The sequence below is a fragment of the Coregonus clupeaformis genome, chromosome 14 (assembly GCF_020615455.1).
Source record: "Coregonus clupeaformis isolate EN_2021a chromosome 14, ASM2061545v1, whole genome shotgun sequence".
Lineage (NCBI taxonomy): Eukaryota > Metazoa > Chordata > Actinopteri > Salmoniformes > Salmonidae > Coregonus > Coregonus clupeaformis.
In genome coordinates this window covers 38,779,184-38,792,078 of record NC_059205.1, presented here as the reverse complement: position 1 = coordinate 38,792,078, position 12,895 = coordinate 38,779,184, and the positions used below count along the sequence as shown (strand labels likewise).

Below are 12,895 nucleotides of genomic sequence, written 5' to 3'. Positions count from 1 at the left end.
CGGACGTGGCAGTTTCACCATTAAGGATTCCAGCTTTAAATGACATCGAAAAGTAGTCCCATTGGACAGGGGTTCCGTCCCAAATGGCACCCTATTCCCTACATAGTGCACTACTTTTGACCAGAGCCCTAGGGGAATAGGGTGCCATTTGGGACACAGACAGGATGTCATGGTGGTTGACTGACTCACCTGTGTCCCCAGGCCCAGCAGGATGAGCATGAAGAAGAAGAGCAGGGACCAGAGGGGGGAGATGGGCAGCAGAGTGAGGGCCTCTGGGTAGGCCACGAAGGCCAGGCCGGGGCCGTGGTCGGCCACCTCAGATACATCCACGTTCAGGTGGTGGGCCATGAAGCCCAGAATGGAGAAGATGACAAAGCCTGCATACACGCTGGTCGCACAGTTGGTGATGCTGATGATGATGCTGTCTCTGTATGGGTGACCAATCAATGGAGAGAAAACAGGAAGAGATGGTTATTAGTATACTGCATTAACCTCTACGGGATCGGTGTCCCGTATATATATGGGACGGTTGATCTAACGTGCGCTAATATGATTAGCATGACTGTTGTGAGTAACAGCAGACATAGACATGTCTTATATGGGCAGAAATCTTAAATTATTGTTTTTCTAACTGCACTGTCCAATTTACAGTAGCTATTATTGTTTGAGGAGAGTGCACAACAACAAAAAACTTAGCACAGCAACTCGTTTGATACATTCACCTCTGAAGGTAAATAATGTACTTACATTCAGTAATCTTGCTCTGATTTGTCATCCTAAGGGTCCCAGAGATAAAATGTAGCATAGTTTTGTTTGATAAAATCAATTTTTATATTCAAATGTAGGAACTGGGTTCTACAGTTTGAACCCCTGCTGTCTCTGGCTCCACACCCACCCCACCCAGCCATCTAGATGAGTGAAAGTTAAAGTGTAAACTTACATTTTGTACTACCATATCCTTTTTGTATGTTCTCTATAGTTATGTACTTGAAAATGTATCAATTGACCAATTCGGCACATTTGGGCAGACTTGATACAAAATTGTCTAGTATTGCAATTCTTCACTGGATCAATCTGAAACTTTGCACACACACTGGCGCCATCTAGTGGCCAGAATCTAAATTGCGCCTAAACTGCAATATTATATTGTGGCCTTTCTCTTGCATTTCAAAGATGATGGAACCCAAAAAATATTTGAAAACACATGTTTTTTTGTTTGTATTATCTTTTACCAGATCTAATGTGTTTCATTCTCCTACATACATTTCACATTTCCACAAACTTCAAAGTGTTTCCTTTCAAATGGTATCAAGAATAGGCATATCCTTGCTTCAGGTCCTGAGCTACAGCCAGTTAGATTTGGGTATGTCATTTTAGGCGAAAATTGAAAAAAAGGGTCCGATCCATAAGAGGTCTTAACCAGCATTATGTTTTATCGGTCCACTAAGAGGCAATCGGTGCATTTCACCCTCATACATGAGCATGGCGTTTGCGACGCCAGGGTTGTGGGTTCGATTCCCATGGGGGGCCAGTATGAAAAATGTATGCACTCACTAACTGTAAGTCGCTCTGGATAAGAGCGTCTGCTAAATGACTAAAATGTAAATGTAATACATATTTCCAGTTCAAATTCATACTAAACTATCTTAATTGCATAATAAAAATCATGATACATACTAAAGAGAGAGAGAGAGAGAGAAAGACGTGAGAAATATGTTTCCTGCTATCTTACAACTGGTGGGTTTGTAGTTACAGTACTTACTACACTATCATTGATTTATAGCAGCCATTCTTAAAGTATGGGTCGCGACCCACTTCTTGTTAATGGTGGGTCGCGACGTGTCAGAGTAAATGTACAATTATTTCATAAATTACTGGCATTTATTTGGCCAAGCGCAACTGCTCGACAGTGGAAAAGTAAGTCAGCTAGCAAGGCATTGTTGTCATTTTATAACAGGTGATGATCAGCAGAAATAAGGGAGTACTAGCTCTCATAGTAGTAGATGTGAGTTTCTCTTTCAAACAATCCCCTGGCCTTGTACACAGCTAATAGCTAACGTTAGCCAAAGCAAGCTAGCTAGCTACTGATAGTGCAACCCTTAGTAACAGTACAGATGAAGATGAAAAATGATCAGGTCTACTGTACATCTTACTGTAGAAATTATTGTTGAAAACAAGTCTAGGTTGGAACTGTTGCTGTTAAAATACAAGTAATAATTTTGATTCTGAACTGGAATAAACTGATTGAAGCAAGATGCTTTTTGAGGCAAACACACTCACACAGTTCTGGGTTCCACATCTACAGCAGGAAGCTGCCTGCCTGAGAAAGCAGTAGATGTTCTGATCCATTTTGGCACAACATACCTATGCGAGTCAGGGTTCTCAACTCTGGCATACTTAAAAAACAAGTACATAAACAGTCTCAATGTTGAGCATGACCTCAGTGTTGCACTGTCAAAAACTGAGCCCAGAATAGACATGCTTGTTGAAAACTTCAACCAGCCACACACCTCTCATTAGGACTGTGCTTATGTTTTCTTGTCTACATCTGTGTGATGTGATCAATCAGTTTATTCCAGTTCAGAATGAAAGTGATTTCTTGTATTTTAACAGCAACAGTTCCGACCTAGACAGATATGTAAGAATGTTTTTAATGGGGGGAAATAAACATTAATAAATATTTATATGGGTATTTCATTTAATTGTTATTTGTTTCTGTCTATATTACGTTTGCTTTAGGTATAAGGGCAATGAAATGTACTGATATCTATGTATAGTTGCATATTTTCCTAAGCTTGGGTCCCAGGAAAACAGAATGTCTAATTTGGTCCCCCTGATTTATAGTATACTGTCCATCACTTCTGCCCTTCAACCACATGGTGGTGTTATAGAGAAGAGAAAACCTCTTCCAGTTTCCAGGGGAGTTTTGAGTTGGACTACTGCAAACTACAAAGTTAACAATGCAACCACAGGCTTAACAGCAGTCAAAAAATGACATAATTTTGTCTCCTTCACTCTCTCAGTGCGCTGCCTCTGTCCTCCACCTACAGTACAGTTCAGTACAGTGGCATGCAGTGCACACCATCACACCATACTCCATCAATTCTTGCAATTTGTAGCTGCCCTCCTCCATTCTGCACCATTTCTGTTAATCTCTGCTGACACTGTAGCGTGATCGCACCCAGAGAGGCAACAAAGACCCTTCCTGATTCACTCCAACTGAACACGAAGAACTACTGCAGTGTAACCGCTTACACAACACCAGGGATCTTTCTGCCATTGTAATACTTGGGCAGGCCGCCGAAGCATTTTTTTGGTTGCCTAAATCCAAACAGTGTTTTAAAAATGTTTTAAATACATTTTCGGGATGGAAAAAACGCTTGAAGTGTAAACTTAAACAACAAAAACAGATTTTTAAATTATGTATAAAAGATAATGGACCTATATATTTATAAATAGTCTAATCTTTGAGAACTAACAATAACCAAAATAAAAGCTAGACAGTCAGAGAGAATTGAAAATGCCATTTAGCAGTATTCATTTAGTTATTAAGTGTGAGCAAAAGAACACAGCATTAGCCATGGCAAAATGCATAAAATCGCAGGAAATTAGCTTTCAAACTCGGCTCCATGGAGAAATGTGTAGAATTGCAGGAATTTGGCTTATAAATGCTCAAATTTCTCTACAGCACCAAGATGGGGGGCCCTAAAATGTTCTCTAAAAATGCTAATTGCCATGCCTTCTGCCACACCCCCTGCCACTCACACCACCTAAGCCCCTTTTTGACCCAGAAAAAACCCTGAACTCAGACAGGAGATGCGTCCCAAATGGTACCTTATTCTCTTTATAGTGCACTACTTTTGACTAGGGCCCATAGGGTGCCATTTGGGACGCACACAGGGTTTATTTGATAGTAAAGTGGAGAGGAGAGGAAGAGTAGAGTACCTGTAGCAGTTGTTGTGGAACTTGTTGTAGGAGGCCATAGTGATGAGCCCTCCCCATGCACATCCCAGAGAGTAGAAGATCTGAGAGGCAGCGTCTCCCCACACCTGGACAGACAAACAGATGGACAAACGTGTCAATACAACCACTGAAGAACACCCTTATTTCATATCTGAGGCATATTACATCTGATTATCAAGCAGTCTCTTTCAACAGCTGTGTTATGAGAAAGCCAATAAGCCTATAACGTTACGCTATGAAGAGCTACAGAGCTATTATACGAGTAATAAAGAGTAACTGTTTACAACTCATATAAAGTAGTACTTAACTACAGTAATGGCATATAATTACAGTTGAAGTCAGAAGTTTACATACACGTAGGTTGGAGTCATTAAAACTTGTTTTTCAACCACTCCACAAATTTCTTGTTAACAAACTATAGTTTTGGCAAGTCGGTTAGGACATCTACTTTGTGCATGACACAAGTAATTTTTCCAACAATTGTTTACAGTTAGATTATTTCACTTATAATTCACTGTATCACAATTCCAGTGGGTCAGAAGTTTACATACACTAAGTTGACTGCCTTTAAACAGCTTGGAAAATTCCAGAAAATGACGTCATGGCTTTAGAAGCTTCTGATAGGCTAATTGACATCATTTGAGTCAATTGGAGGTGTACCTGTGGATGTATTTCAAGGCCTACCTTCAAACTCATTGCCTCTTTGCTTGACATCATGGGAAAATCAAAAGAAATCAGCCAAGACCTCAGAAAAAAAATGGTAGACCTCCACAAGTCTGGTTCATCCTTAGGAGCAATTTCCAAACGCCTGAAGGTACCACGTTCATCTGTGCAAATAATAGTATGCAAGTATAAACACCATGGGACCACGCAGCCGTCATACCGCTCAGGTAAAGATGAACGTATTTTGGTGCGAAAAGTGCAAATCAATCCCAGAACAACAGCCAGGAAGAAGCCACTGCTCCAAAACCGCCATAAAAAAGCCAGACTACGGTTTGCAACTGCACATGGGGACAAAGATCGTACATTTTGGAGAAATGTCCTCTGGTCTAATGAAACAAAAACATAACTGTTTGGCCATAATGACCATCGTTATGTCTGGAGGAAAAAGGGGGATCTTGCAAGCCGAAGAACACCATCCCAACCGTGAAGCACGGGGGTGGCAGCATCATGCTGTGGGGGTGCTTTGCTGCAGGAGGGACTGGTGCACTTCACAAAATAGATGGCATCATGAGGAAGGAAAATTATGTGGATATATTGAAGCAACATCTCAGTCAGGAAGTTAAAGCTTGGTCGCAAATGGGTCTTCCAAATGGACAATGACCCCAAGCATACTTCCAAAGTTGTGGCAAAATGGCTTAAGAACAACAAAGTCAAGGTATTGGAGTGGCCATCACAAAGCCCTGACCTCAATCCTATAGAACATTTGTGGGCAGAACTGAAAAAGTGTGTGCAAGCAAAGAGGCCTAGAAACCTGACTCAGTTACACCAGCTCTGTCAGGAGGAATGGGCCAATATTCACCCAACTTATTGTGGGAAGCTTGTGGAAGGCTACCCGAAACGTTTGACCCAAGTTAAACAATTTAAAGACAATTCTACCAAATACTAATTGAGTGTATGTAAACTTCTGACCCACTGGGAACGTGATGAAAGAAATAAAAGCTGAAATAAATCATTCTCTCTACTATTATTCTGACATTTCACATTCTTAAAATAAAGTGGTGATCCTAACTGACCTAAAACAGGGAATTTTTACTAGGATTAAATGTCAGGAATTGTGAAAAAACGAGTTTAAATGTATTTGGCTAAGGTGTATGTAAACTTCCGGCTTCAACTGTACATAACTATGTTATTTCTATATGATTATCCACACCTTAGCGTCAAGGATCTTATGCCACTGTGGGGTCAGGTAGTACTTGATGCCGGTGACAGCTCCCTCCAGGGTGATGCCTCTGATGAATAGGATGGTCAGCACCACATAGGGGAACGTCGCTGTGAAATACACCACCTGGGGAACATCGAGAGGTGAAGAATGAGTGAGAAGATCTCCTAATGTGTGTCAATGATACACTATGACCAGGAGTTCTTCCTGACCATAGACTAAGTTACTTGACCAGTAAAAACAACTGGCCCAAACAATGACATTTGGAGATGAGAGAGAGAGAGAGCTAGAGAGAAAGAAAGAAAGAAAGAAAATAAACCTCACCTTTCCTGAAGACTTGACTCCTCTGATGAGACATAGGAAGACCACCACCCAGGACACGGCCAGACATCCCAGAATAGGGAGACGGACTTCCCCGAAATTCCCGATGTCGTCTGAGATCTTCAGCACGTAGTGTCTGTGGGGAAGGGAAAAAACGTATCACAGTGTCTATTCACAACAACAACGTCTGGATAGAGAAATGTAGAATATAGAGTCAGTGCTGCAGGGACAAATAATGGCAATACGTTACTTAATGAAAGATAGAGAAAAAGTATCGTTCGGATGTACCCTGGCAATTCAACGAGCGAAGCCCATATTTCAATGAAGCAGCACGACCAAAAACAACTTGGTGCCAACACAATGGATTATCTTTACTGACAGTTGACAGGAACAACGACTCCTTTCATGATATACTGACTGAGACAGCCCCACCCGGACGGAAAGCTAAGCACAAAACATTTAGAAAGTCATTAACCAACCACACTGCTTCCTTTGAATGAGCCCTATTCTCAATGCTAGGGGCATAAAACAGCTACACTCCTCCCCATTTACTAGGAATACAGATCATATTATTTTCTAGGAAAATATACTAAACATCTAATGGTGTGTACTTCAGACACAGTAAACTATGAGTAATGCTTGTTGAAGGCTGGATGATTAATCGTAGGCCCAGATTAGCAAGGCAAACATGCCTGCCTGACTGTTTTCTTTTCTGACTGGTCTTGTTTAAATCAACTGAAGCATCTAGCATCTCAAACATAGCCTTACAGAGATACACAAACACTATTTTGTTAACCCATAGTCAGACATACTTTATGTGCCAAAACCCGTCGGGTGCTGCTTTACTGTACATACATGTATCTAGGAGTAATAGTGTGTATTAACCCTTGCAGCTTCCACTCCAGTCTCTTTAATCTAGTACACCTGAGTCAGAGTCAGCCGTGCCCACACCTTCCCACTCAGGTACTGTAAGGTTGAAAAATTACGGTAACTCCTAAAATTCCCAGAATCAGAAAGGAATAAGCAGGAAATCTGGAATTCTCCAACCAGGTCTTCTGGAAAACCTGGGATTTTGCAACCCTACACGTTTTTAAATTTTTGTCATTTAGCAGACGCTCTTATCCAGAGCGACTTACAGTTAGTGAGTGCATACAAAAAAAAATTTCATTCTACACTCGGCCTTACTTCCAGCACTCAACAGATCTAGAATAGGGCCAGGACGATACCAGTATCGCAATATTAACTTATTTAGGAAAACAGCCCTAATATTGGAAACAAACATCATTATGTTGTCATCCAGAGTCACATTTATTTATTTTCCAAGCTATAGCTCACAATATTTTACATACAGCAGGTTTTTAAAGACCAAAAAGTTTGGTCTGCTTCATTTTTACCATGTTAAACAATGTGCAATACAGGTATCGTCACAGCCCTTATCTAGAACAAGATCTTTTGGGATTCAAATAAAGATTGATAACTGACTCCGGGTCCGGTTAGGCCTTACTTCCAGTACTCTTCGCTGGGGCTGGTCCTCTTGGTCTTATTGACCACCTCCACGGCGACCTCGGCGGCCCCGGTGACCAGGCTGCGTGTGACGTTGGCCAGGGTGTTGTTGATGCCCGTGGGCGTCACCACGCCGTTGCAGGTGGGCGTGTTCCAGGGGTTGTTGCAGTAGGTCCACGGCAGCAGGTTGGTCATGGAGGAGAAGAAATAGTAGAAGGCGATGCAGATCACCACGTTGTAGTAGATACCGATGTAGGTGGACACCACCATCATCCCGTAGCCCACACCTGGTGAGGGAGAGGGAGTGAAACAACATTAGAATGATACCAGGAGCTGAACAGGTGAGTGGGTTTCTCTGACTGAAGTAATGTTGAAAATACTTTTTCAATTTTTACGTTACGCATATGCATTCCAAGCAGACAATAGATGTTGCCATTTAGTTTCCATCTTTCAGTTTCCTAAGCATGAGATACAGTCAGTGATTAGTTGGATGCCACTGACCAATAGCAGTGATGTAATGCCAATCACCAATGGCAGCAGTGGTTGTTGGCTTGCCTTTGAACATGACTGACCAATGGCAGCAGTGGTTGTTAACTGGCTCACCTTTGAACATGGGGCTGATCCTCCAGACCCCCAGGCATCCCTGGCTGGCGAACTGTCCGAAGGAGAGCTCCAGGAAGAACAGGGGGATCCCACAGAACACAAGCATGATGAAGTAGGGGAACATGAAGGCTCCTGTAGAACAACAACAACATGTGGGTCAGTCAACTCTACAGGGACAGGTCAACAGTTAGTCAAGCCAAAACATTTGTATGAAATTGTTTAGAATTCAGCTTTGTGTTATTTAAATCTTTACACTTTTATTTATTGTAAGTATGCATATGTTTATTATTGCTCACAACCAATGGCTTACCTAATGGTCATTCAAACGAAAAATCTAACAATATACAGAAAAATTGGCATTCCATGCTGTGACAATATCCTATTTCTGCTACTTAATGCTCTGTGAGTGAATGGACAGATTTTAAGGTCATGTTTGTGTCTAGAATATAATTATTTTTCATAAATATAAAAGTTGTCATTTCATGACATTGACAATTTCATATTTCTGCTATGTAATGCACAGTGAATGAGCAGTCAAATGTTAAGGTCATGTGTGTGTCTAGAATAGAAAAATTGCCTAGCTCATATAGAAAAGTTGGCATCCCTATGTCTGCAACATAATGCAGTGAGTTGTCAGATTACAAGGTCAGCGATATTTATGTTTATGCCAACCAGAAGAGGTGAAGGAGGTCAGGGAGCATCAGACAGAGGGTGATGCTAAACCAGGCAGCAATCCTCTGTCTGCTTGATTGGTTTAACGGGGCGCCACTGGCGCCAATGGGTCTGGGGAATAACCTGTCCTCTGGGACTGTAGTCTGAAATCATGGGTTAAAGGAAGGACTGGAGATTGAGGAGCAGGCTGCGACACAAATGGCTCCCTATTCCCTATAGTGCACTACTTTTGACCAGAGCCTTCTTTTTACCTATGAGCCTTGGTCAAAAGTAGTGCACAATATCGGGAATAGGGTGCCTTTTGGGACGTAGCCCAGGCCTCAGCCAGCTGATAGTCTACTGTGGTGTTATTACTGCAGAGCCATGAGCTACACCAGTCCCCTTGGCTCTATACTCAGCTATGTATCTGTGTGCCCTTCTATGGCGATCCCTGGTCCCAAAATGTATAGAAGACTAAAGACAACTGTAGGAGTGAACACATTTGAATTGAGTGGGAATGAAGCTAAGAATGACTTGGATCCATCTGACACAATGTGAGGAACGTAAACTTAAACTTGACAACATTTTCAAAACACTGCAAAAGGTATTGTGGATAAACTAGAATGCATTGCTGTTATTACTACTATATAATTAATGTGTTCTGAGTGTGAAGACGTACCTCCTCCATTTCTGTAGCAGAGGTAGGGGAACCTCCATACGTTTCCCAGGCCCACAGCATAGCCCACGCTGGTGAGGATAAACTCTATCTGGTTCCCCCAGTTCCCTCTCCTGGAGTTCTTATCCGTCTTCACGGGTTCCCCTGGAACAGCTCCATTCTAGAACACAAAGAGAGAAGAACGTTAGAGATGTTTGAACGTTAAGAGAGACCTGTATTTATTCAACCTCCAGGCTCAATGAGACACACCTCAACGAATAGGCCTATTCGGCCAACTACGTACATTTAGCTGAATGTACAGTTCCGAGGTGCACTTTGCACCAATATTGAATACAAACCAGCAAGACAGTGTGAAATAGGCTACTGTACTAGTGAATAGTCACTATGCTGCATTGTAGATGCCCAACACTAACAAAAAGTGTTGATGTCATGTAGGCAGTAGTTAGGCTAAAATTGCAGATGGCAAAAATGCACAAATGATTTAATTCTAGAGTACTTCTTTCCTTTTGTCCAGTTATAGGCCTAGTTCTACATTGCATGTTACAACTCCGAAGTCAAGGTGGGCGCATTGGAGCAAACTTGATTTAAACTGAAATAACCGTTCGTTGTGTGCACAAAATCAACATTTGGTCTTGTCGTCCTGATTTGAAGTTTCTTCCCTCCATCTGTTGGCGTCAGATGGTCCTCGTTCTGACCTGACCTCACTAACCCCAAAAGTTCACTACTGAGACTCTGTTACGTTCATCTGCCTCTAACTCACACAGCCAGAGCAACACTTGTTCCTTCCCATGGCACCACAGAAGCATTAATAAGTATTTAACATGTTATACTTTCAACACAAGTCATTCAGGTAAATGTTATACTACAGTAATCATAAATGTGACAAAGGTTCGGATTGCTGTGGGTTTTTGGTTTTGGTGTCTCTTACGGTGTGGCCTGGAGTGCACTGGGAGTGTGCACATTGGATATTATGTGCGGTCAGAGTGATATGGGAAGCTAAGTACACACGCAGAAGCACGAGCACACACACACGGTCTAACAGCACCATATGAGCCTGCTTGCTGAGCTCCCTGGGCCATTGCTCCCAGCAGAGTCAGCCTCGCGCAGGCAGAAGACTTATTCATCAGCAAAAATAAAGACAAACAAAACAACAGAAAAATTCCATCTTTTCGTGATTGCCCCCTAGTGATGTTTGGAGTCTGGTTGCGCCCAAATGTTACATTTAAAAACAAAGTTAACCTTTTTCACAAGAATCCCCAACCCCTCTGTGTTGAATTGTAAACTAAAGAGAGGATAAATAATACAGTATCAGCAAACAAAACTCTTGCATATCAATAACATTATTATTTAGTTATCTCTGGCTGTCCATTAAGTGTGTGAGACATATGCACCTGTGCGGATGTGTGGCAATGTGTGTGTGGAGGCTGCTCTCCTCAGTGTGATGCCTGTGTGTGTGTGGTGTGTGTGCATGTGTGCGTGCAAGTGTGTTTTTAAGTGCTGAGAGTCTGGAGGAGGAGCACACCTGCTCAGTGTGAGGCGAGGGCAGGGCAGCTGTACAGCTGAGAGGGCCCAGGGTGGAATGAGAGTCCAGCCAACCCACACAACACAACACGGCAGACAGACTGGGTTGCTACATGTTGCCTGCTGACCGGCTGGCCTCCCACCTCCAGCTCCTCCACCTGTGAGAAGCCAAGTCTGTCAACACATGATGCAACTCATAGTTCACTCATAGTAACAAACTCAGCACATAAAACATAACTTTGACTTAAAATGCTCTACATAGGCTTAACCAAGCACTGATAGGACTTGTTTCCATGCATGAAACATTGGAAAAGTCTTGGTAAACTATAGAGGTAACATTATTTCTAGGATTTGCTCTATTCCAACTCCTGTCCACTCCACCATCTGTTCCGATTCTCTCTCCAGGCTGTCTCTCTGACCTTGCTACTAGGCTGTGCCCCAAATGTCACCCTATTCCATACACCCTATAGGGCCTGGTCAAAAGCAGAGCACTAAATAGGCAATGTGGTGACAGACCGCCCCATGCAGATCCACACACTCAGCCCCTTCCCTTCCCTTCCCTTCCCTTCCCATCCACATCGCACGCCCAGCTGGGCCCACTGCCCTTTATGTAATCTGCACACATTCTCTTCTCGCTCTCTTTATCACTCTCTCTCTCTCTCTCTCCTTCTCTCTGAAGGGCCCTTCCAAATCAGTGGCCCCGGCCCCAGCCTAACTCCCAATGTCCTGCCTCCTTCCAGTGCACTGCACACAGGTGCACCCCATGAGAGAGAAAGAGAGATATAGAGAGGGACAGAGAGAAAGAGAGATATAGAGAGGGGGGAGAGGGACAGAGAGAGAGAGAGACAGGGTGGGAGGAAGAGGGACAGAGAGAAAGAGAGAGGGTGGGAGGAAGAGGGACAGAGAGAAAGAGAGAGGGTGGGAGGAAGAGGGACAGAGAGAAAGAGACAGGGTGGGAGGAAGAGGGACAGAGAGAAAGAGAGAGGGTGGGAGGAAGAGGGACAGAGAGAGAGAGAGAGGGTGGAAGGAAGAGGGACAGAGAGAAAGAGAGAGGGTGGGAGGAAGAGGGGCAGAGAGAAAGAGAGAGGGTGGGAGGAAGAGGGACAGAGAGAGAGAGACAGGGTGGGAGGAAGAGGGACAGAGAGAAAGAGAGAGGGTGGGAGGAAGAGGGAGAGAGAGACAGAGAGAGAGAAACGTTTGAATCGTGCAAGGAAGGGAGAAAGGGTGAGTGTGCTAAAAGTCTATGTAAAGACGATTCACATTCAGTGCTAAGACTTTGGCAAATAACATGATAGCCAAATTCCTTTTATTAAAACCTGCCTAGGTCTTGGTCCACATAACTAAAACATTGACTAAAACACACACAGACCAATGCACTCTACCATTCCAGCTAATTTGATGGACAGCGGCACACTCCTAACAAAGCATGGCCAATGACAGCTGCGACCCTGTCATGGTGATAGACATGCTCCATCTTCACTTGAGTGTAAACCCAACCTAGGGCCTGACAAGAGTCCCAGAGAAGCAGCTTACTACTACAGTACACACAGTAGAGTAGATGAGACCTGATTTGCATGCCATACTGCCAACAGGAAAAGCCTAAATTGTGTCTGTTATTGTAAAGTTCCAGCCTACGAGGCCGGCTTGCGGCCCAGAGCTCCCTGGCATTTACTGACAACCCCTGCCTGCATCCTCACTAGGCATGCAACCATCACAAGCCATTATGTAGCCTACTGCGCCTCGATGAGCAGCACTATCCCCCAAAATCAGACTGT

The 12,895-nt window shown here is 43.2% G+C and overlaps 1 protein-coding gene across 4 annotated transcripts in view; it reads right to left on the bottom strand.

Annotated features, from left to right (window-relative positions):
- LOC121580923 (sodium- and chloride-dependent glycine transporter 1-like) overlaps positions 1-12,895 on the bottom strand; it is a 95,099-nt gene that overhangs the window by 3,978 nt on the left and 78,226 nt on the right. For all 4 annotated transcript variants that reach the window (XM_045224811.1, XM_045224810.1, XM_041896121.2 and 1 more), the window contains 7 exons: positions 9,603-9,759; positions 8,273-8,404; positions 7,671-7,956; positions 6,170-6,302; positions 5,837-5,971; positions 3,946-4,049; positions 190-427 (listed from right to left, as the gene is read on the bottom strand). In XM_045224811.1, coding sequence (XP_045080746.1) covers positions 190-427; positions 3,946-4,049; positions 5,837-5,971; positions 6,170-6,302; positions 7,671-7,956; positions 8,273-8,404; positions 9,603-9,759 — 1,185 coding nt within the window. The remainder of the gene's footprint in view (positions 1-189; positions 428-3,945; positions 4,050-5,836; positions 5,972-6,169; positions 6,303-7,670; positions 7,957-8,272; positions 8,405-9,602; positions 9,760-12,895) is intronic.